The sequence below is a fragment of the Salminus brasiliensis genome, chromosome 3 (genome assembly GCF_030463535.1).
Source record: "Salminus brasiliensis chromosome 3, fSalBra1.hap2, whole genome shotgun sequence".
Taxonomy (NCBI): domain Eukaryota; kingdom Metazoa; phylum Chordata; class Actinopteri; order Characiformes; family Bryconidae; genus Salminus; species Salminus brasiliensis.
Window position 1 is genome coordinate 6,592,974 of NC_132880.1, and position 21,177 is coordinate 6,614,150.

General features: G+C 42.9%; 1 protein-coding gene across 1 annotated transcript; it reads right to left on the minus strand.

Moving 5' to 3' along the window:
• Nucleotides 1-6,891: 6,891 nt before the first annotated feature.
• On the minus strand, nucleotides 6,892-20,063 carry recql4 (RecQ helicase-like 4). The gene is made up of 24 exons (XM_072674593.1): nucleotides 19,918-20,063; nucleotides 18,406-18,439; nucleotides 18,207-18,301; nucleotides 17,991-18,131; nucleotides 16,815-17,890; nucleotides 16,101-16,200; nucleotides 15,851-16,001; nucleotides 15,191-15,316; nucleotides 14,947-15,099; nucleotides 14,773-14,865; nucleotides 13,692-13,828; nucleotides 13,520-13,603; nucleotides 13,235-13,423; nucleotides 12,285-12,467; nucleotides 11,921-12,119; nucleotides 11,441-11,718; nucleotides 10,535-10,672; nucleotides 9,752-10,148; nucleotides 9,275-9,404; nucleotides 8,940-9,103; nucleotides 8,268-8,457; nucleotides 7,550-7,718; nucleotides 7,228-7,336; nucleotides 6,892-7,131 (listed from the first exon to the last, which is right to left on the minus strand). The coding sequence occupies exons 1-24, from the start codon at nucleotides 19,999-20,001 to the stop codon at nucleotides 7,010-7,012; spliced, it is 4,542 nt and encodes a 1,513-aa protein (XP_072530694.1). The 5' UTR covers nucleotides 20,002-20,063; the 3' UTR covers nucleotides 6,892-7,009.
• Nucleotides 20,064-21,177: the final 1,114 nt, after the last annotated feature.

A 21,177-nucleotide genomic window follows, 5' to 3' on the forward strand; every position in this document is an offset into this window, starting at 1 on the left:
CATTATCACTGAGCAGCGAGGACCCGTTGGCTTACAAAGTTCACACCCGACAAAGGGCCCGTAAATCTTATCAGCAGCTATAAAGCTCTCCTGAACTCTCATGACCATCACATCATAACAGATAAGACATGATGGCCTGCAAATTCACAAAATCAGCATGATCCGCCTTACGGTTTTATTTGACCTGTTTTTTTGGGGGTTTTTTTATGTGCCTTACACACATAACACATGCTAAACAATGATCACAGCAGAAACACCACAACCTTGTGGTTACATTCCCAAAAATGGAAAATATACGTCACGTGTTGCACAGGTAGGCGGAGTAACGTAAGGAGTCCTGCCCAAATACTGTTTTTGCTGATACCCACTATACCACACCAACCACTTATATCACCTTGTTTTCCATGGCAACAAAGGGGTGGCCATCTTTGTTTAACATTCGTTAATATAGGTTACAACCACAGTGATAATAAGCCTACAGTGAGTAGTGTAATATGCTCAGTTAGAGGGTGTCAGTAATTGGTAAAAGAGGAGACTTTCATTTCAACAGCAGCAGATTGAGGAGCTGTGAAGCACCATGTACCTTATATCCACCACATTCCAAAAATGAGAACCTGTGTCTATGGTTTAAGGCGTTAACTTTAAAACATCCACCCAAACATCCACATGTCTGCTCTTACCATTACCAACACCAGAACATCTTTACTTAGAGAAATGGCTAGGTTATGAAGTCAAGTCAAGTCTAATTTATTTATATAGCGCTGCTCACAAAGCAGCTTTACACAATCAGTAATTAGTAAAAGACAGAAAAAAAATCAATAACATGAAAAGACATGAAAAATCTAAGACCCCCAGTGAGCAAGCCAACGGCAACAGCGGCAAGGAAACCTTGGGAGGAACCAAGACTCACAAGGGGGACCCATCCATCCTCCTTTGGTCAGAACTATTTATTCATTATTGATAAAAGTTACCAAACCAACTAAACTGTTGTACTGCTCTGGTGTGCAACATATTCTATTCATAATCATAATATAATAATCATGGTGTAATATAATTTAATATAGTCATGGCAGTGATTAGAGTAATGATGGTAATGATGGTTACTAGTGGTAACATTAATAGTGGCAGATAGTTAAGAGTCCATTTGGCAGGTAGCAGTTGTAGGAGGGTTTGCCACTGGTCTGGCATGGGTGGTGGTGGGGGGTGTGTGTCTGCTGGTCGGACTGGTAGTTGGCATATGAGGGGACCCAAGGGGGGCAGTCTTCCAGCAGGTTGGTGACCATTTACTCAGAGAAGATGAAGCTCTGGTGAAGTGGATGCATCAAGGCCTTGTGAGGCTCGTGATGCTAGTGAGTGCTTTAGGCTAGTTTAGGGTAACATCTTACCTAAGGAAGGATGAGTTTCCCTTCCACCAAATGATAAGAGCAGACATATGGACGTTTGGATGGATGTTTTATATTTACCGCCTTTATCCACAGACGGAGGTCCTCTTCCTCCAAGGATTTGATGCCCAGAGCACTCCGATCTTTATGTATTGTGTTGGACAGCTAGTCAGCTTTGTCCTAAACAGCTCTAAATAGCATCGAAAAGCCTGTTGGAATGTTGGGTTAGCATAGCTTGCTACTTTATGATCAGCAGTCTGAAAGCACTTCTGCCTTCACTTAGAATACAATATGATCTGAAATCATCTAATACGAAATGCTAGATACAGAGGCCTGCAAAAGTTTGGCACCCCTGGTCAACATTTCTGTTATTATTAACTTCGAACAAAAGGACAGGCAACCCCTTTTTGTGCCCATGTAGGAAAATGAAAGGCATGAGGCCTATTTTATTCATAGAGCCCTTTGGAATAACGAGTCATGACTCAAATTCATGTATGATTTAGAGGATGGCTTTTATAACAGGGTGGCACAAATGCAACTGAAAAAGGCATCAGCTTTATTGTTTTTTTAATCACTGGTGATAACTTTTACTCTGTAGTCCTGTGTAGTATAATATCAACAACACTGCCCTTATGATGCGGCTGTTCACCCACACCCAGAGATATGACATGGGTGCCAGGTTTGTATTTGTGCATCAGGGCAAGCTTAGGTGTTGAAGTCAGTCAAAAGACCTTTAAAGAGCTTCAAGAGGTACTTCAGCATGGACACTGTACCTCATAGTAAAAGTACTGAATAATAATATGGGGCAGTGGTGGCTCAGCGCGCGGTTAGTGCTCCATGCTATTGATGATAGGGTTCTGGGTTCAATACCCGGGCTCAGCAAGCTGCCACTACTGGGCCCTTGAGCAAGCCAGTGAGCAATGGCTACCCACTGCTCTTGGCACGTGTGCTCACTTTTACTGTGTGTGTTTCACTAGTGTGTATGTGTGAGTGCTCATTGCAGAGATAGGTGGGATGGAATATGCAAATTTGCTTGTTGTACAGCAATTCTTACTGGTGTTTTGGTCGTACTGGGAGGAGTTTTGAATGTTGGTCGTCTTGTAGAGATGAATGCGCTTACACTTAACATGTGGCTAAAATGCCTCCCAGAGTGTGTCTTGAGTAATCAGATTATCCAGATATAATCCTGATACTCAAGACGCATGAAGTATTCTTAACAAATATTCTATTTGTCTCCAAGATGTTAGCAGAAGATCCTTTAAGTCCTGTAAGATCTGAGGTGGGGACTCCATGGATCATATTAATGAGACCTGGAAATCCATCGCCAGTTGATTGTCCTTTTTTGGACCACTTTTGGCAGGTACTAACCACTGCATGCAGAGAAATGCCCACAAGCCCTGCCTGACATTTTTGCAGATGTTCTGACCCAGCCGTCCGGCCGTCCAGCCGTCCTGCCATCACAATCTGATTCTTCTCAGAGTGGCTCAGATTCTTCAGAGTTTCAGAGCTTCAGAGTTTTTCCTGCTTCCAACACATCCCCTTCAAGTCCTGACTGTTCACTTGATGCCTAATACAGCCCTCCACATCTTGACATGTGCTACTGAAACCAGATAATCAGTTATTCACTTTACCTTTTAGTGGTTATAATGGCTCAAATGCATCTCAGACCACGAGGTCCTGGATGCTTTTGGAAAACTAGGCCCTGTCCAAATGTAAGAGGTCAGAGAGAGGTGGGAAAGTGATCAAATAAAAATGAATTGCGGCTATTCTCATGCTGAAGGTCACACAAACATCATCCCTGCGCCTCAAGGGAAAGCATACAATACAGCAATGGATAAGGCCTTTATAAAAAAAAATCCTCATCAAGGACACTGAGCCATTATGCCAGACTTTCTGCAGCGCTGCCAGCTTTCTGCTGCTCACAAGATGCTTGTTATGATAGCTGTCATTATGGCAAAGCACAAAGGGCCGTGTTTCCTCATACACAAAAAGGAAGAGTTGGATTCTAGACCAGTCCGGTATGAAAACAGTCTGGAACATCAGTAAGCTGAGAAGATGGAATTCACCGGGCCTGCTTTCAAAAACCTGCAGTCATGTTTCTTTACCTGTGGTCTGCAAGAGTGTGCAAAGACTGTGCAAAAACTGTGCTTACTTTAGAGTTAATCTATAATCAACGGTTGGTTTGTGGGAATCTCCAAAACTCCGAAGGCAAAGCTATGCAGAGATAACACTAAAACTAACTGTATGCTTAAGCTCCCTCAGCATAGAGTTACAATGATGCACTGAATCAACAGAAATGACTCTGTTTATCTGAATCCGTTTCCTCATTCCTCAGCCGCTTGGTTTTCTATGTCTGAAAATGATCTCAGCATTTTAATATCTCACCCTGAGGGCAACTGAAGACACTTGAAAAACCGATTAGCTTAAAGTTATGAAATGTTATTCCTGGACTTGGACCACAAAGTGAGGAACACGGAAGAGAGAAGCTGGCAGACTCATTTACAGGATCATTTACTGAAACCTATCCTGGTTTTCAGAGCACAAAAGAAACATTTGTATTCACCAGTGTTGCTGAGCTCTAGACAGACCTCAGATTCTCAGTGTAACTTCTTTTTGTTTGAAGGCATGATTGATGGTTTGACTTATCTTCATGACCTGCAAAGGTGTCAAAAGTATTCACATTCATTAGTCAGGTAGAAGTGGAGATACTAGGGTTTAAAAAAGATAGAAGTTGAAGTATCAATTTAAGCTTTTTACTCCAGTAAAAGTGTGAAAGTAGTGGTTTCAAAACAACTTAAAGTAGAAAAGTAAAAGTAATGTAAAAAAAAAACAAATGGCAATAGCTTAGGCCGCTCCACAGGGGCCAATAGTGCACTACCCCACATTTTTAAAGTTGCCTATAAGTATTGTAATGGTCTCTGCCACGGGCATCTTCATACTAGGCTACACGTACGTCTGCTATGTCACACTTTCTGGATGGGGCAATTTATCTGGATAGGGTTTTTTTGTTTTGTTGGAATGAAGCTGGAATGAAAACAAACCGAAATGAGGCTGTTTTTAAAATGTAAGGAGTGGAAAGTACAGATAATTGGGTGAAAATGTAAGGAGTAGAAGTAAAAAGTCAGCTGAAAAATGAATAATTACTCCAGTAAAGAATATATAACCAACATTTCTACTTAAGTAAAGTAACACCACTTGACACCTCTGATTACCTGGGTTGGCAGAACAAAAAAACAAGGATGAACTTATAGATAACATCAAGAGAGAGCATATGCTGGGCTCTCGCTCTCCAGTTTGCAGATCTTAAGCAATTAATAAAACCCAACATCTAATATTGAGTAGGTCCCCTTGTGCCACCAAAACAGCCCTGACCCATCGAGGCATGAGCTCCACGAGACCTCTGATCGTGGCCTATGGTAAAAAAAGTGCAGTGAAAAGTGTGTGAGTGAGGTGGAACCTCCATGGATCATAGCAGTGAGACTTGGAAATCCATGATCCGGTCAAAGGTTCCCCATTTGTCCTTTCTTGGACTACTTTTGGTAGGTACTGACCACTGCATACCGAGAACACCCCATAAGTTATGCAGATGTTCTTGCCTAGCCGTTCAGCCATCTGCAATTTGGTTCTTGTCAGAGTGGCTCAGATTCATTCGCTTGTCCATTTTCCTGCTTCCAACACATGACCTTCCAGAGCTTACCTGCGGCCTAATACAGCACTCCACATTTTGACAGGTGCCACTAAAACCAGATAATCAGTTATTCACTCAACCTGTTAATGGTTATAATGTTATGGCTGATCAGGGTACATAAATTAGATGATAATAACGACTTTCTTTCAAAATGTGAGACCTCAAAGAGAATTCGGATCTCAAACACACAGGAGGCAAAGCTAATCTTAGCAGAATACTAAGGGTTATAGGCAGTGTGGTCAAAAGTTACTCGCCTCACTAATAAAGAACTGGAGTGTGCATCTGGACGCAGATATCACATGAAACACTGCTCTCTAGTGTATGCTCTTAGAGTTGGGAAATGATGCGGTAAACATCAAGGTAAAGAGAACACACACCACGTTTGAACAACTGCTTAAGCAGGGTATACATCAGACTGTTGACTTCTGCTGCAAGGTTCATTTTTGGAGTGTCGCTGCACGTCATTCAGCTCAAACTCGTGAATTTAATAAGTTAATGAGGCTGAAATATATACCAAACAGTGAAATAGCCAAACACAAACAGCTATTAGGCTGGATAAAACCAGCACAAATGGCTGGAAAAGCAAACAATTCATAGGAAATTAGACTGTGATTCAGCAGAACAAAGCCCTACGTTATTCACACTTGGTGATTGAGGAGTTTTTCGAGGCAAAAGAAATGGGTGTCTCAAGCCTGCACACAAGGCAGGACAAAACCTGGCTTTCTTGTTGTACACAACAAATCCATTTATAAACACAAACATATTTAAATATGCCAAAGAATATGCATTTTAAGAATTAGGTTTAGAATTAAGTTGGTTGAGTGAAAAATGCCCATAAGTCGTTTAAAGCTAACGGTATTAACAGTATTAGTCAAGTCAAATTTATGTGTATAGAGCTTTTTACTATTGTTATCACACGACAGCTTTACATAATTAGTAATTAGTAAAAGACAGATAAAAAATAAATAAAGTAAGGAGACATGAAGGATCCAAGACCCCCAGTGAGCAGCCAACGACAAACCACAAGCTGGAGAAAGACTCACAAGGGGGACCTTTCCATCCTCCTCTGGTCAGAACTATTTATAAATTGTTGATAAAGGTTACCAAACCATCTATACTGTTGAACTGCTCTGATCAGAATCATAATATATTAATCATGGTGTAGTATAACTTAATATAGTCATGGCAGTGATGGTCAGAGTAATGAAAGTTAATAGTGCTGATATTAATAGTGGCAGACAGTTAAGAGTCCATTTAGGTCTTAACATGGTCATTAGGCAGGTAGCAGTGGTAGGAGGGTGGCATGGGTGGTGGTGGGGGAGGGACCTGCTGGTTGGTTGTACTGGTAGATGGCAGCTGGTCTGACGCAGGTAGAGGGGACCTCAGCAGGCAGTCTTTCAGCAGTTTGGGCTGGGTGACCATTTACTCAGAGAAGGTAAAGAGACAGTTAGGCATACAGTCTTATCTAAAGCAACTTACAGATTAATCATGCTACAGTGATAGATAAATGTACTGTTAAAGAGTCCTATTGGTATAACAGGGAGAACATTCTCAGGCATGGAATTAATCAAAGCCCAGTGTGCCACATGGTGGACAGCAGTAAAAGCTACCCAATATGCTAGAACCTTCACATCAACTACTTTACACCTTTGAAAGGTTATTCACACTCGTACCTCCTTACGAACATGGTTCTTTGTGGAACCGTGGAAGGTATTTTTTATTTTCCTATGGCATCTCTCATAGAACTCTTTGTAGAAACTATATTTTTAAGAGTGTACAAACTCAATAGTAAAACTGAGTGATGAATGATTACACAGCAACTAGGAAAATAATCTTTATTGTAAAATGAAACACACAGTAGGCAGACAAACAAAGAAATGAGGCAGACAAAAAAAATGCTACATATAAAAGGTTCTCTTATAACTGAATCACTGTTCAGTTACCTTGTTCTAATAATTTCCTGAGTGGCTAAGCGAATGATTTCATTGAAATCAAAGTTAATATACTTTCTCCAGTATCGCCGATCCCGACCGTACGTCTGGGCTGGATAACATGGACTTCCTAAAAACAGACGAGAAGATAAAGTCGGTAAATGATCATGACGAAGTAAAGGGACAGCGGGAAAATAACCAAGACACAAAAGATCAGCAGACGCACCGATCCCATGGAATATCCTCGCCACAGCACGGCCAGAGAACTTCTCATCACTTCGGCTGGCCAGGAAGCCTCTGACATCAGCCCGGATCTGCTCCTCCCAATCCTTCAGCTGAGAGGGGAAAAAAAGGCAACCCAGCAGCTTGAACAGGATTCTGCTTTACTCAACACACGAGGTGACAAGGTACTTTCAAGCAATGCTATAGAAGAACCACTTACACATGTAAATAGTAAATGAATGCTTGTGAATGCGAAGAACCTCCACATAATGTGAAAGTTCTACACCAGTTAAAGGCTTTTGCTAGAACTGTATATAAACACAAACCTTGCATTTGTTTAGAGTCTCATCCTCATCGTCCTCCTCCTCTGTGTATTTTTTGCTCATGTCCAGGTCTCTCCTCTTATCAAAATAGTCAGCCAGCAGCCCCTTCAGCTTCAGGCTCCTGTCCTCATCCAGCTCGTCCATGCAGAAGCTGCAGTTCCGATACGCTACGCTATGGAATCAAAAATAAGAGAGGGCAATGAGATGCTGTGATATGAGACTGTGCTCCATGCTTCCATATCTGGTATTTATTAGTAATTATTTTTGGTTGTTTATGATTTCAGTTAATGGAATTCTAGCTAATTAGCTGCTGAATTTAATCAGGTGATTGCCTCCCGCCTCCAGCACTACCAAAGCTACTGATCCTAGGAGGGTAAGGACTTTTAAAACGTCCCCTCAGATACAAGTGAATCCAGCCACTGTGTCTTTTCTAACTGCCACAGACGTGGAACTGCCGGGCGGCAGACGCTCAGAAGAAAGCGTTGAGTCCCCCAGCTTAAGAGTGATGAGAGGAAAGAGCGCCATCTACCCACCCGGAGAGAGCAAGGCCAATTGTGCTCTGACTTCAACCACTGATGGCAAAGAGATTGAGATTCGAACCCAGTTTTTTTTTTGGAATGCATTAGACCGCTGAGCCACTCTGAGCCCTTTAATCAAGTGTATGAATGAACGTACCAGTGATTGTGTGAATGAATCTGTCAATATAGTGAGTAGGTCTGACCTGCGGAAAGCTTTAAAGCAGGCTTTAAGCTGGTACAATTGAGTCCGCTCCTGCGCCTGCACCCGGCCGTGCAGGAACGCACACACCTGGTCCAGTTCGTCAGCTGTCAGGTCCCCATAGGAACGGAAGTAGAAGGACAGAGCGGAGAATTCCACATGGATGCCGCTGCGGCCTGTGCCTCCGTAAGAACCTGACCACACCACAGAATTCACATCACATACACACAGCAGTAAAAACACAAAATCCGTCATTCTAAACACTAAAGGGGGGCGGGGATCATCTGATAGTAAAGGGTATATCCTACTTACACTACATAGATAGAAGTATTGGGACACCTGCTCATGCATTGTTTCTTCCAAATACTTTAAACTAAAATAGTTGATCCTGCTTTAGTGGGAGTAACAGTTCTACTGCTCCACAGCTCAATGCAGGGGGGCTCTACACCCCTTTAGCACACACCTGCCATTAGGCATGGTGCCAATATGTTTATGTTTATCTGCTCCGGGAGTCCTATTCTACTAGCTATAATTATCTATAGGGACTAGACAAGCTGTGCGTGTAGCTAAAAACAGATTGCTAAATGAAGCACTCCCACTATACTGTTTATCAGATCATTCACTTCAAAATGTTCTTGATTGGATTTCCTTGAAATTGCCATTTCCTCCACCCTACCTCCAGCGTTCCACTGCAGCTGTCTAAGGCCCCTCTTCACTAGGGGAAGCTGCCATCCCATAGTGTCGGCCAGCTCCACCACATCAAAATCCAGAGAGTCGCATGCCTCCACCTTCTCTCCTGCCAGACGCTTCCGTGCCAACACCACTGCTACTGGAGGACATCTGACATAGTACAAGGACAATGGGGCAGTGTTACAGTGTATATAGCACACTAGCGTAGCACCTAATCTGACCACCTGGCCAGAGCTGTTTGTATTCTACAATTCATTATATTATACATTATATTATAATTATATATTTTCACCCATATAGCTGTTCGTTTGGTTCACATACATTTTGGTCAGCTTGCGGAGCTGCTGGGGACCTCCATAGCAAACCAGCCGGCACACAGAGAGAGTGGGGTGCAGCAATTCCACCCACCTCTGAGGGTGGAGCTCCAGGTAACACAGCAGAGTCTCCAGACCTGAGCAGACACATATTAGCATGCACTCACAGCCACTTAAGACCCGAATCTACCTTCATTTTTTTGCTTAAAGTCTTTTAGCCCACGCCTGGCATTAGGAACAGTGCCAAAAGGGTCATGTTTATCTGCTCCTGAGAGTCCTATTCTATTGGCAGTACTTCTTTACAGGAAAATTTATGTCAGCAATGGGAGCAACTTAAAATAGAGGAATGCATTCATTAGAAGAGGTGTCCACACACATTTGGCTATATAGTGTGTCTTGGGTAATTGGATTATACCTAAAGCTTGAAGCCCTGGTACCTTATTATTTTTATACGTTCAGAATGTGAAACAGCATCTTCTCTCACCCTCCTCCGTTATATCCAGTGCCTCCACAGTGTCTTGCATTGGAACGGCTCTCTCGTGGGTGTGACACACTCGCTGGACCAACCTCTCCCCCTCACTCTCATCCATTTCACAACCACTTCCGTCCAGCTCGTCTCTTTGGGTTTCTCTACCTTCCTGCAGGTTCTCTTCCCCCTCCTGATGAGTAATGGATCCTTCACACTCCCCATCTGTAAGCTGCAGCATTGGTGGGTTTGTTGGCTTGTTCCCAACCTCCTGTTTGCTCTCGGACTCTTCTGGGGTCATGTTTGAGGCGGACTGCTCTGGATGTGAAGCTTGAATTTTTGGGTGCTGCTCCTGCTGGTTCACTTCAGACTCCTCACACAGCTCCATCAGCTCAGCATCATCCACCTCTGCAGCCTTGAGGAGGAGCAGAACCTTTCAACTTCATATACTCAAATCAACCGGTGCAAAAATTAGCTAACCAACTACCTAAACTTGAGAAAGCATTTAAGAAGGCATCACTATATCTACACCTGTTCTTTGGCCCCTCAAGTGAAATTAGTAGACGTGTTTTTAATAAAAATGATTCTAGAAATATTATAAATAATAATGATAATAAATATAATTTAAACATTGGTGGCAGACAGTTGTTCATTTTGTGCTGTGTTAAAACCCGAAAGCTAGATGGCAGTGTTCACATCCCACTGTTCCAACTTTTCTTTTACTCGGGTTATGTACACAGCCCTACAAATGAGAGACATTGACAGTTCTAGAATATGACTGTATGTGAATTGCAGAGTTACTTTTGCTAAGTCCTGGTGCTTCTGATGGATCTGTCTGCACTTGCAGGGAGGAAAAACCTTCTGCACCAGCCTCTTGACAGTGAAGAAGTCTAAGGTGTCCGCATAGATGTGCCTGCGCAGCTCGTGAAGATCCCCACCCTGTACACATTACCAAACCTGTTAACATTGCCAACTTACTGACAGAATAAACACACAACCTCAGCAATTTTACACCCTTAATAAGCCCAAATGTGACGTCTGATTTTAATACACAAGGAATTCATTCTTACATAGATTAAAAAATAAATAAATAATACATCAATAAATTACATTACATTTTTTTTGTGATATGTTTTGATACTTGTACATTGAGATGGGATATAGATATAGATAGCTGTGGGAAGATTTTTCATTCACAATTTTACTCATCTACACTTTTGGGACTATTTGGGAATATTTTAAATAATGTACTACTATTATTCATGTACTAATTATTACTCATTGTTTTAACAATTCTCAAGCAAGAACCGTGAGGAAGAATGATGTAATCTCTAGCCAGACCTCTAACCAACTATCTAGGTCGAGTTCTCACAAAATGATTGTAGTCAACGTCACTGTTATCATAGAGGTGGGCAATATAACAATATTTTATCGGATTGTGATCTATTTTGTTATGGTGTTTATTGTGCATATCAGCAGTGATAAATAACACCAAGTGCAAGTTTCATTACAATGAGCAATTTTAAAATATTGTTAAAATAGTTAAAAAATTATTATAATATTATTATAAAATTATTATCATCCACCCCCATGATATTACACGCCATAGATCAGCATCAGATTACTTATCAGAGACACCCATCTCAGGAAGGGGACTAGCAAAATATTTAAACCCCAATGCTATTCTCCTTATTGGCAAGAGCTCACCTCTGGGTCCAGGAATAAGTGGCAGTGAGCAGGTTCTCCATCACGGCCAGCTCTGCCAATCTCCTGCACGTAACTCTCGAAGCTCTTGGGCATGTTGTAGTGGACAATCCCACGCACGTCTGATTTGTCCAGACCCATGCCGAAGGCCACGGTGGCCACTACCACCCGCAGCTCACCACACATGAAGTTGTTCTGCACGCGGCGACGTTCCGATGCAGACATGCCCGCATGGTATTGCTCAGCGATCCACTTCAGAGGCTTTCGAATCTTCTTCCTGGCTGAGTTTCCAGCAGGGGGGGGGACATACAATGGTATTATTGGTCACAATGCTGCAGAGATCATAATAGCTATTCAGTACTGAAGTGATTATTTTAATGATTACTTTCATCTAAACCATAACTATTTTTGTGCATATTGCACTAAATCATGCTAAATTACGAAACCATGAACAAGGCATCGCTCTCTGGCCTTGGCTTTTACCCAAAGCCTTCTTTTTCTTGCCCACAGGATTGTCATCCTCCTTCTCCTTCACTGGCTGTGAAGACTCTCTCAGCATCACCCCCTGCAGGCAGGTACGGAGTAGTGCAGCTATGCGGTTTGTTTCTTCTCGTCTGGTACAGTACACTATAATGGAGTCTAGTGCCCCAAATCGCTCGCCCTTCAGTAAGGACACCAGAGCCTGGAAAACAAAGGACACCAGATGTCACTTTTCACTTCTTAATAAAACTTATGAATTTGAGAGAATTCATGTAAATGCACCTGGGATCAACTTCATCAGCAAATATGATCAAATGTACAACAGAAATGTATTTTTTTTTTTTAAGGAATTTTTGTCTCAACGTACCTGGTCTTTGTCTCTGTCCATCGACACAGAGAGCTGAAGGTTAGGAGGCACAGCGGCTGAACGAACGGCAATGCCTTCCTGGTCAGTGATGTCCAGGTGTTGAGCAATGTCCAGGGCAGTGGACAGAGTGGCAGTGGCTGTCAGACCCAGCAAGCAGCGCACTCCCAGTCGATCCCTTAGTACCTATAGAACACATACACTTATTTTAACACCATAAAGTACATTACTTTTTTGCTTTTCATGTAATTGTATTAAATAGAAATATCCCTCGAACAGCCATAACATTAACACTACCTCCTTTCGCTACATTCCTTGTACTCTTATTAGCTCCACTTCCCATATAAGAGCACTGTGTAGTTCTACAATTACAGAGGTAGTTTTTGGGTGGCGAGTCATTCTCAGCACTGCAGTGACTCTGACATGGTGGTGGCGTGTGTGTTAGTTTGCTTTATGCTGGTATGAGTGGATAAAACAGCAGTGGTCTAGTTGGTCCACCTTGTAGATGTGCAGTCTTTCCTCAGTGGTCACAGGACGCTGCCCACAGGAAGCTGATGGCTGGATATTTCTGGTTGGTGGACTATTCTCAGTCCAGCAGTGACACTGAGGGGGTTAAACACTCCAGCAGCACTGCTGTGTCTGATCCTCTCTTACCAGCACAACACACACTACTAACACACCACTATGTTAGTGTTACTGTAGTGCTGCGAAAGACCTACCACCCAAATACTACCTGCTCAGTGGTTGTCCTGTGGGGTCCTGACCATTGAAGATTGAGGCGAAAAGAGGCTAATTCTAGAACTACAAAGAGGACAACAAATAACCACAACGAAAAACTAATAACTGTCAATAAAGCATTGCTGCTGACTGAGATCAGACTTTCACATAGAGATCAATCCAACACCATCACATTACAGTCTAGTACATTACAGTTAAAGGGTAACAGGCGTCACCTTGCACAGTCTGAGATAGCAGGGCCGGAAGTTGTGTGACCACTCAGACACACAATGTGCCTCGTCAATACAGGCAAAGGCCACTGGGGGGAGCTGGTCTGCAGGGGGAAGACAGCCTGAGCCAGAGTGCCCTCCACCGACCAGAGCCTCTGGAGACAGCAGCAAGACGTGCACTTGACCTGCTTTCACCTGCTCATACAGAAATAAGCACAAAGCACAAAATTAACATGCAACACAGGGTGAGGCACTAACCTGCCATAATACCTGCATATTAATAATGCTGACCTTTTCAATGGCCGTCTCTCTTTGTTTCTGTGACATGTTGGAGTGGATGCAAGCTGCCTTTAGCTTAGGTGGAAGCCCAGACAGCTGAGGAAAGGTTGGAGAGCACCAGTGAGTAATAATTACGCATTATTTACTGACCATCACCCTGATACTGTATGCAGTGCATTGTTACCTGGTCATCCATTAATGATACCAAAGGTGACACAACCAGGGTTATGCAATTTGATCTTTGGGCATAGAGGTAGGCAGGTAGCTGGTAGCACAGAGATTTCCCCATGCCAGTGGAGAGGACCACAAGGGTAGACAAACCTGAACAAGGCAACCAACAAAGCAAGGCATGAGGAGCGATCATAAGCAGCTAAGCTAATGCCAGACAGGAATCCTGTCCAAGTTTTACAATTTGCAATGAAACTGATATGTTAACATGTAGGCCTAAATTGCCAGTTTCCTAAATGATCTCCATCTCATGCTTCTTTCGTGTACTAATTAAAGGGACAGTCTGTATGTTTTGGGGGTTGGGGATTTAAAGACATCTCTGGTGAGAATGCAGAAGAGTCCTTGTGCACTGTGGTCTCCTTTGAGGATGAATCTAAACACTGAAAGATTACGTTTGATGAACTTCTTTGGTTTGACAGAGGGTAAGTGAGCAGATGAAGACTAAGCTTGTCGTTCTGATATCTCCATGTCTGCAGTAGCTCTCGCAATAGCGGTATCAGGGCCTTTAGCAGTGCTGTGTTTGCTCAGGGAACCAGCAAATGGAGAAAACGGAGCCTCTTTTAGAGGCTGTATGTGTGATGTACGCCTGTAAAATCCTGACATGGCCAGGAAAGTCCCACAAAAGCCTACCAGACCACTCCACTCTGTTTTCAGAATGAATACATTAGACTGTGCAGGGATGGTCACGCAGCACACTGACAATGTTTATTACAATATGTTTGCCCCTCCCCACTCAGAAAGACTACTGCTTTTAATTGAAATGGGGAAAAAAAAAAAAAAACTTAAGGACTGCTGCTTTAAAGGACCCACTTCACCATTTTACAACTTTTGTTGTGATACGATGAGGAGGCTGAAATACTTCTTACACCTTAAACTTTAGGGTTTCCAGGTAAAACTCACACTGAAGAACTGTTTCTACATTACGTTAATCATGCTTCGCACAACGGCGAACTGAGGGAGCCAAACCACAACATCCAAACGCGGTGGCGGGTTGGGATAAATACGAATACCTTGACTCCTGTACCTCTCACACATACCTGAAAGGATTCTCATAATGGCCATTTCTTGGCCCGGCCTGAATGACTTATAGCCAAAGTCACGGAGAGCCTGATACACCTCTGCTGGAACCTCTGGAAAAGACCAAAACAATATTTTAATCTTCTTAAAACCATTTTGTATAACAATCTTTCAAAAGAACTTTAGGAATCTACCCTGTGTTTTGCCATCATCTTTGGGACTATAGAGGGGCTCCATTGGTGGAGGAGGCGCAGGGCGTTCATAGTCTGGTCTAATGACATTAAGCAGGATCTCCTCCCCCCTGTCTTCCTTCTCTTCTGCCTCTTCTGCCACACTGGGGGCAACTACTGGAGACAGTTTGCATATAACCCAAGATCTGTTAGTCCAGCTGTACAATAACATTCAATCACTTCATCATCAATTACAGTCAGTACTCACAAACAGGCTCAGAGCGTAGAGTTCCAGTTGCTCTTGCTACTTCCTCCAACGTGGGCAGCTCAAATGGCTCCTCCTCTTCTGGAGTGGTGTCCTGCTGGCCTGCGGTGTCCACAGCAGGACCTGGGGCTTGAAGAGAGGCAGAATCAATTATTTAGAATCCATTTTAACCAATAGTTAGAACAGGCAGCAACTGACCAGCCAGTTCTTGAAGGCCATGTGTTGAAAGCCAGAAAAATGATCAAGCATAAGGATCTGAGCCTTTTTGACCAAAGTCAAATTGTGATGGCTAGATGACTGGGTCAGAATATCAGAGAGTCATGCAGGGTGTTCCTGGTATACAGTGGTCAGTATTTACCAAAACTGAACCAAGAAACGACGACCAGTGAACCAGAGGCAGGGTCATGGGCACCTAAGGCTCACTGACATGATCAATGGAGGCTTAAAGGATCTGCTGTGCCAGAAACCGCCTTGGCACCAAATACCACAGGACATCTTAAAGGGAGTCCTGGCCTCGGCTGGTCAAAGCTATTTTGAAGCACGAGGGGGACCCACACAAAATTAGGCAGGTGCCCTCCCCACAGTTCTCCCACCTCCAATGTAGAGAAGCAGTAGAACACAATGATTCCCTTTGTCAAAGTTCAAGCACACTCATCTTCTTACCTCTTCCCCGACAGTCTCGGGCCCAGTGTCCGGTGCCACCACACTTATAGCAGCTGTCACCTTGCCGGCTGAAGCCCCCAAACCTGCCTCTACCCCGGCTACCACCTCCTCCAAACCTCTCCCCCTTCAGCTGGAACTTCTGCATGTACATCTAGAATCACAGCACAAACATAGGGAGCATCTCATTAAGCCTATGGGCAGCCTAAAACCAAGAACTGCGCCTGAGTACTGTGTTCATCACTGTACTCACCTGCTTGCGAAGGGCGGCACCTCTCAAAGCAAATCCTTTGACATGAGACTTCTTCTTTAGGTTGATCTTCACAAAGTTTCCATCTGTGTTTTTGGTAGGTCTTGTACCATTAAGAGAGGTAAGGAAACTCAATTAACATGTTTGAACAGTGCAAGACTGATCTCACAGAAGATTTGTGTGATCATTGAGTGTTATGAGCATGCTGACCCTGAGGGTTTCTGTGGGCATTTTTACCAATCAAGGCAACAATCAACCCTAATGATTTCTAGTGACTTCATTCAGCTACTCTAAGTTGCATCCATTGCTGACAGATATGCGCAAATGCCAACAGCTTGTTTAGTGCCTGTAGAGAAGTACTGCCAACGGAACAGGATTCCTCTGAGCAGATCAACACAAATATATGGCACTATGCCTAATGGGCTAGGGCCAGGCATAGACTAGGGGTGGAACTGTGCTATCTATAATAATGGTGCCCCGTCTTATACCTTGGGAGGAGTTGAGGAATGCTCAAAAATCTAGCAGAAAGCTTTCCATGGACAGTATAGACAGTTACACCAACAAAAAGCTGGATAAACCCCCTTTTTTAACCATTTATTTCAGAATATCCATATAATGGTCACAAAAATAGCTGTACAGCCCAGCCATTGGAAGAGTTTTTACAGTGTCCAAAAATGAAATGTTCACAGTTTGTTCAGTACATTGTATACAACTCACCTCATGACGGTGTTCTTCATCCTGGATGAGACAGCTCTCACATCCTCTTCGTCAACCTCTCCTAGAAGGTTCTCCTGGGGCATCTTTGGTTTCTGAGCTGCTGCAGTTTTCTTAGAACCAAGAGAGTCCTCAGGGTCACTCTCTCCATCCTCAGGTCCCTTTCCTTTCCTTTTCCTTCTTTTTGTAGGAGGATCCTCTGTGGTGGAGTCCTCTTTCTTGGTCCTGCGTTTCTTTTGGACTCCCTTGCTTTCTTCTCCTTGATCTTCCGGTCCTTCATCGGCTTCTCTCTGCCTTTTCCTTCCTTTTTTCTTAACATTTTGCGGCTCATAATCAACATCCTCTGTTTGGACCTTCTCATCTGAGGATTGCCCTTTTTTGGATCTGTTTTTTTTTTTTGATTTTCTGGCTTTGGGTGCAGAACTGGTCTCCTCTGACCCAGACTGACCTTCTTTGATGATATTTGGCATGGTTGTTCCAGCTTCTGCTCTATTACTGTGATCATCATCCAGTTCTCTACCGTCCTCTACAGGAAACCTGTCCACACAGAGCTGAGGTATAGCATCAGGACATTCCAAGGATGCAGACCCAACAGAAACACTGTTCTCCATTGGTGCTTTCACAACAGGTTTCTCTACAGCCACACCATCTGTTCCAGCACTACTTTTTGCAATCTTATCTGGGGGTGGGTCCGAATTGCCTGCAACTGGCTTTTCTACATCACCCACTTCAGTGAAGACCTTACAGCGGTCCAGCCAGCCCCTGTCCACAGAAGAAAGCCTCTTGGTCATGGACTGCTTGAGGAACTGGGCCCTCTCTGTACATTTGTCCGGAGTTGCCATGCTTAGCTTGGAAGACTTGGAGGGGGTAAAGGTAGGAAAGGGGTCGGACGGTTCATTCTCCAGCTCACTGCTTACTGTCTGAACTGGAGTGGTGAAAGGGTCGGGACACGTGTTGGCTGGCTTGGATGAAAGCGTTTCCGCTTCCACTGACGCTGTGCTAGCAGCTTCACTGTCCTTCCAGGACTTTCCTGGTGTCCGGCGTGGGGTGACTGATTTCTTGAGGGAAAATGGTCGTTCCTAAATTTCAAGATGTGTTGGAAGACAGATGAATCCACAGGCTGACAAATATAGTATATGTCAAATAGACCTTATTTAATACAATTTACCTCTTACTTACCTTTGATAAAGTTCCAAGATTAGACTTTAGCTTCATGCCAAAGTACTGTGCAGAGGCTTGCAAAGTCTCCTTGTCTTTTAACGTCAGTTTGGGTGAAGCTACTGGCATGTTTTTGCGGTTAAGGTGAGACCCCCAGCAGTCCTTGAAACAGAAGAAAACAGTCAGTATTTGGACAAACAGTGCATAGACAACACTGCATAAAAATAGGTTGCATACATTTTCTGCAGACTGGTTTTCCTGCTTTTTCACAGGATCCTCACTCTCTTGGCCAGTCTTCGCCTCTTTAAGTGTACGATATTCTTTATAAAGTTCTGCAACAGAGCATATATTCACACAGAGTCCATTGCTGCTTATAATACATACATTTAAACATGCATTCAGATTTTACATAAAAGAAAAACGACGATCAACTTACGTCTAGTTTCTTCTGGAGCTGCATCAATATCATCCTAAAAGAAACAGTTTATTATTATCAGCAACACAAAGTTTCTGGTTAAGCAAATACAGAGGATGAACTGTCTGTATCGGGGGGGGGTCGGAGAGATCGGAGTTCTGGATTTCCCCGCTTCATGAACAGACCTACTAAACTTGTCAGTATTGCTAATAGAATTGGACTTGGGAGCAGATAAATATGAACTTATCAGCTAGAGGGGTGTAAATCCCCACAGCATTGAGCTGTGGAGCAGTGGAACTGCATTCTCTGGAATGATGGTGCTCCATCCTGTACTGTAGAATCTAGTACAAACCTTTCCCAGTAGAGACAGCTACTCCAACAAAAGCAACATAAACTCTTAACAATGAATGAGCAGGTGTCCCAATACATTCGACTACAGAAGTAGCCATACAGCCCAGCCATCAGAGTTTCTGTACCACTTGCTGGAGTCGTCGTTCCCCTCTGGCGTCAATGGCCCGTGGAGCACCTCTGTTACGCAGTTGGGCGGCACTCAATGTGCGAGAGGTCTACTATTGGTACACCTTCACTACAACAGCATGCACTAGAACATCCTGCACAGTTAGCAGCTTCTGAGACGCTACCACCCTTTGCCCGGTACCCTAATATCATTCCCATTACGATCGGTTTGTACTTTGCTACAACTGACTGGTGTGCTCGCCTATTGCTACGTGCAGCAAACTTTGTCACTACGCATAGCATCTCAGAAAACCTCTAACTTCATAGGATGTTCCAGAGCCACCGTAGTGAAGACGTAAGGTGTAGTAAGAACGGACTTCTCACATATTGAGTGCCTCCCAATGGCGGAACAGTGGTGACCCACGGGAGGCATCTACAGTCCATGCCACGGCGTCCCGCCAGTGTCGTCCAAGCCCAGGGTGGATATTCCCCTTCTGTTATGACTGTTTTTAATATATTTAATATATTTTTAATATATTCAGGTTTAATTTTTAATACGCTTTACAGAGTACTATGGATTTGACTGTTGTCCATGTATGTGAATCCCCATGCAGGACTGACACAGGACCACAATTAGGATTCTGATATCCTACCATATGGCAGCATCACAGAGATGCTCAACAAACTAGCTACGTTATTTCATTTTAATACTGAATGTATGGGAAAATGTAATATTATAAAAGCACTGTACAACATTGCTTAACATACAACATGGTCTTAACGTTTGCTTAACGTCACATAGATAGATCCTGACTAGTCCTTCATCTCGCTGCACAATTCAACTCTTGCATAAATATCAACATTTGCACACATTCAGGCGATGTTTTATTAAGGACTTATATATAAATATAATATTAAAACACACACAAACAGAGCCACACTACACAAGCCAGCAAAGAAGAAGCAGCTACAGGACAGTCAGCTGGCTCCAGCCTGGTGTAGCTATGCTAGATGGCACAGCCAGAGAGACTGAACTGCAGAAGACACGTGCAGCTAACTAGCTAACTAGCTAGCTACCTTGTTGGGTTTCCGGTCGTTTGTCTGCATAAAAGAGTGCTCCCACTTCTTTAGGAGGACTTTTACGTCGTTGTATCGATCCATCCTGAGGACTGGCTGAGATTAGCCCAGCGCTTCTGGGTCCACTTCTGCTCCCTCGAGCAAAACCTTGCTTGACAACAAACATGCGAGTGTCCTCCTGGCAGTGAGGAACTTAAGCTAGCTAGTTCAGCTCAGGTTACACTGTGGAGTAGCACCATGCGGCAACTACCGTCCTGTATTTCTGTATTTTTATTTCCTCTAGTTTTTAAAAAGCAGAAATAAACCACTGCTCTCAACGAGCTGCTTTCAAGCCAGCGCGCCAAACGTCAAGCCAGTCGTAAAACCAGAGAAGAGACGTCACACCGCCCTCTGCCAAAATAAGAGTGTGGGGACGAAATAATAAACTCTCGACTCACCAAATGTAATTTCATAAAAATATGTCATAAATAAGTATTAAATATGTAATAAAGTATTAAGCCTGTTATATTAAACGAGTGAAAATAGCCGGTTAATGGAAGTTATGTGCACGTAATGCTCCTGGAGACTTTTATTTTGAAGCAAATGCTCTTCAGTACGCAAAAGCACTAGTGTAATGTTTACTCGCAGAGCTTCACTTTCACAAAAGTACACTCTGTAATGTATTTTAAAATGTCCTTTTTTATTTTACATTATTTTATAGTGTAATCGTTAACTATTTTTTTATTTATTTAATTAATTATTTAATTATTTAATATCGTTTTCTCTTCTAATGTAATGGCATTTAAGGTCCAAATTTTAGGGTACCCTTAGTTTTGTTATTTAAATGTTTACTCTTTTTTTAATATATGACTTTACTACTAATTCATATTTATTTAAAATATTCTTTAGTTGTATATATATAAAGGCATGTTTACAAATGCAGAAAAACAGCATAGCCAAAGAGGCCCGAGCAATGATAAGGAAATATACAAATTCTATAAGTAAGGAGCTATTTTAGTCCAAATAGGATAGGCAAGCAGTGTACTTGTCCATTCAGGTTTGCCAGCAACCAGAGGGTCTTGGGTATAAGTATTATTATAGTTATAAATATAGTAATGATTACTAGAATACATATTGCATTCTATTGTAGAATTAGAAATATATTATACTTATTTTCATGTGAAATATTTTGATTAAATGGGTGTCTGATCACAGCTAATAGCTCAAAGTTCATGTGTCTCCCGAAACAGCAGGGGCCTATGAAGCCTGTGATGTTACCAT

Bases quoted from the DNA above. Each gene is read 5' to 3' on its own strand.
- recql4 (XM_072674593.1), bottom strand. From the start codon at position 20,001: ATGGATCGATACAACGACGTAAAAGTCCTCCTAAAGAAGTGGGAGCAC. The intron at 15,317-15,850 runs GTAAGAAGATGA...CCTCTCTTCAAG, and splicing joins CCGAGACTGTCGGGGAAGAG to CCCCAGGTCCTGCTGTGGAC. The intron at 10,149-10,534 runs GTAACTCTGCAA...CTCCTCCTCAAG, and splicing joins AGCACCAGGACTTAGCAAAA to GCTGCAGAGGTGGATGATGC.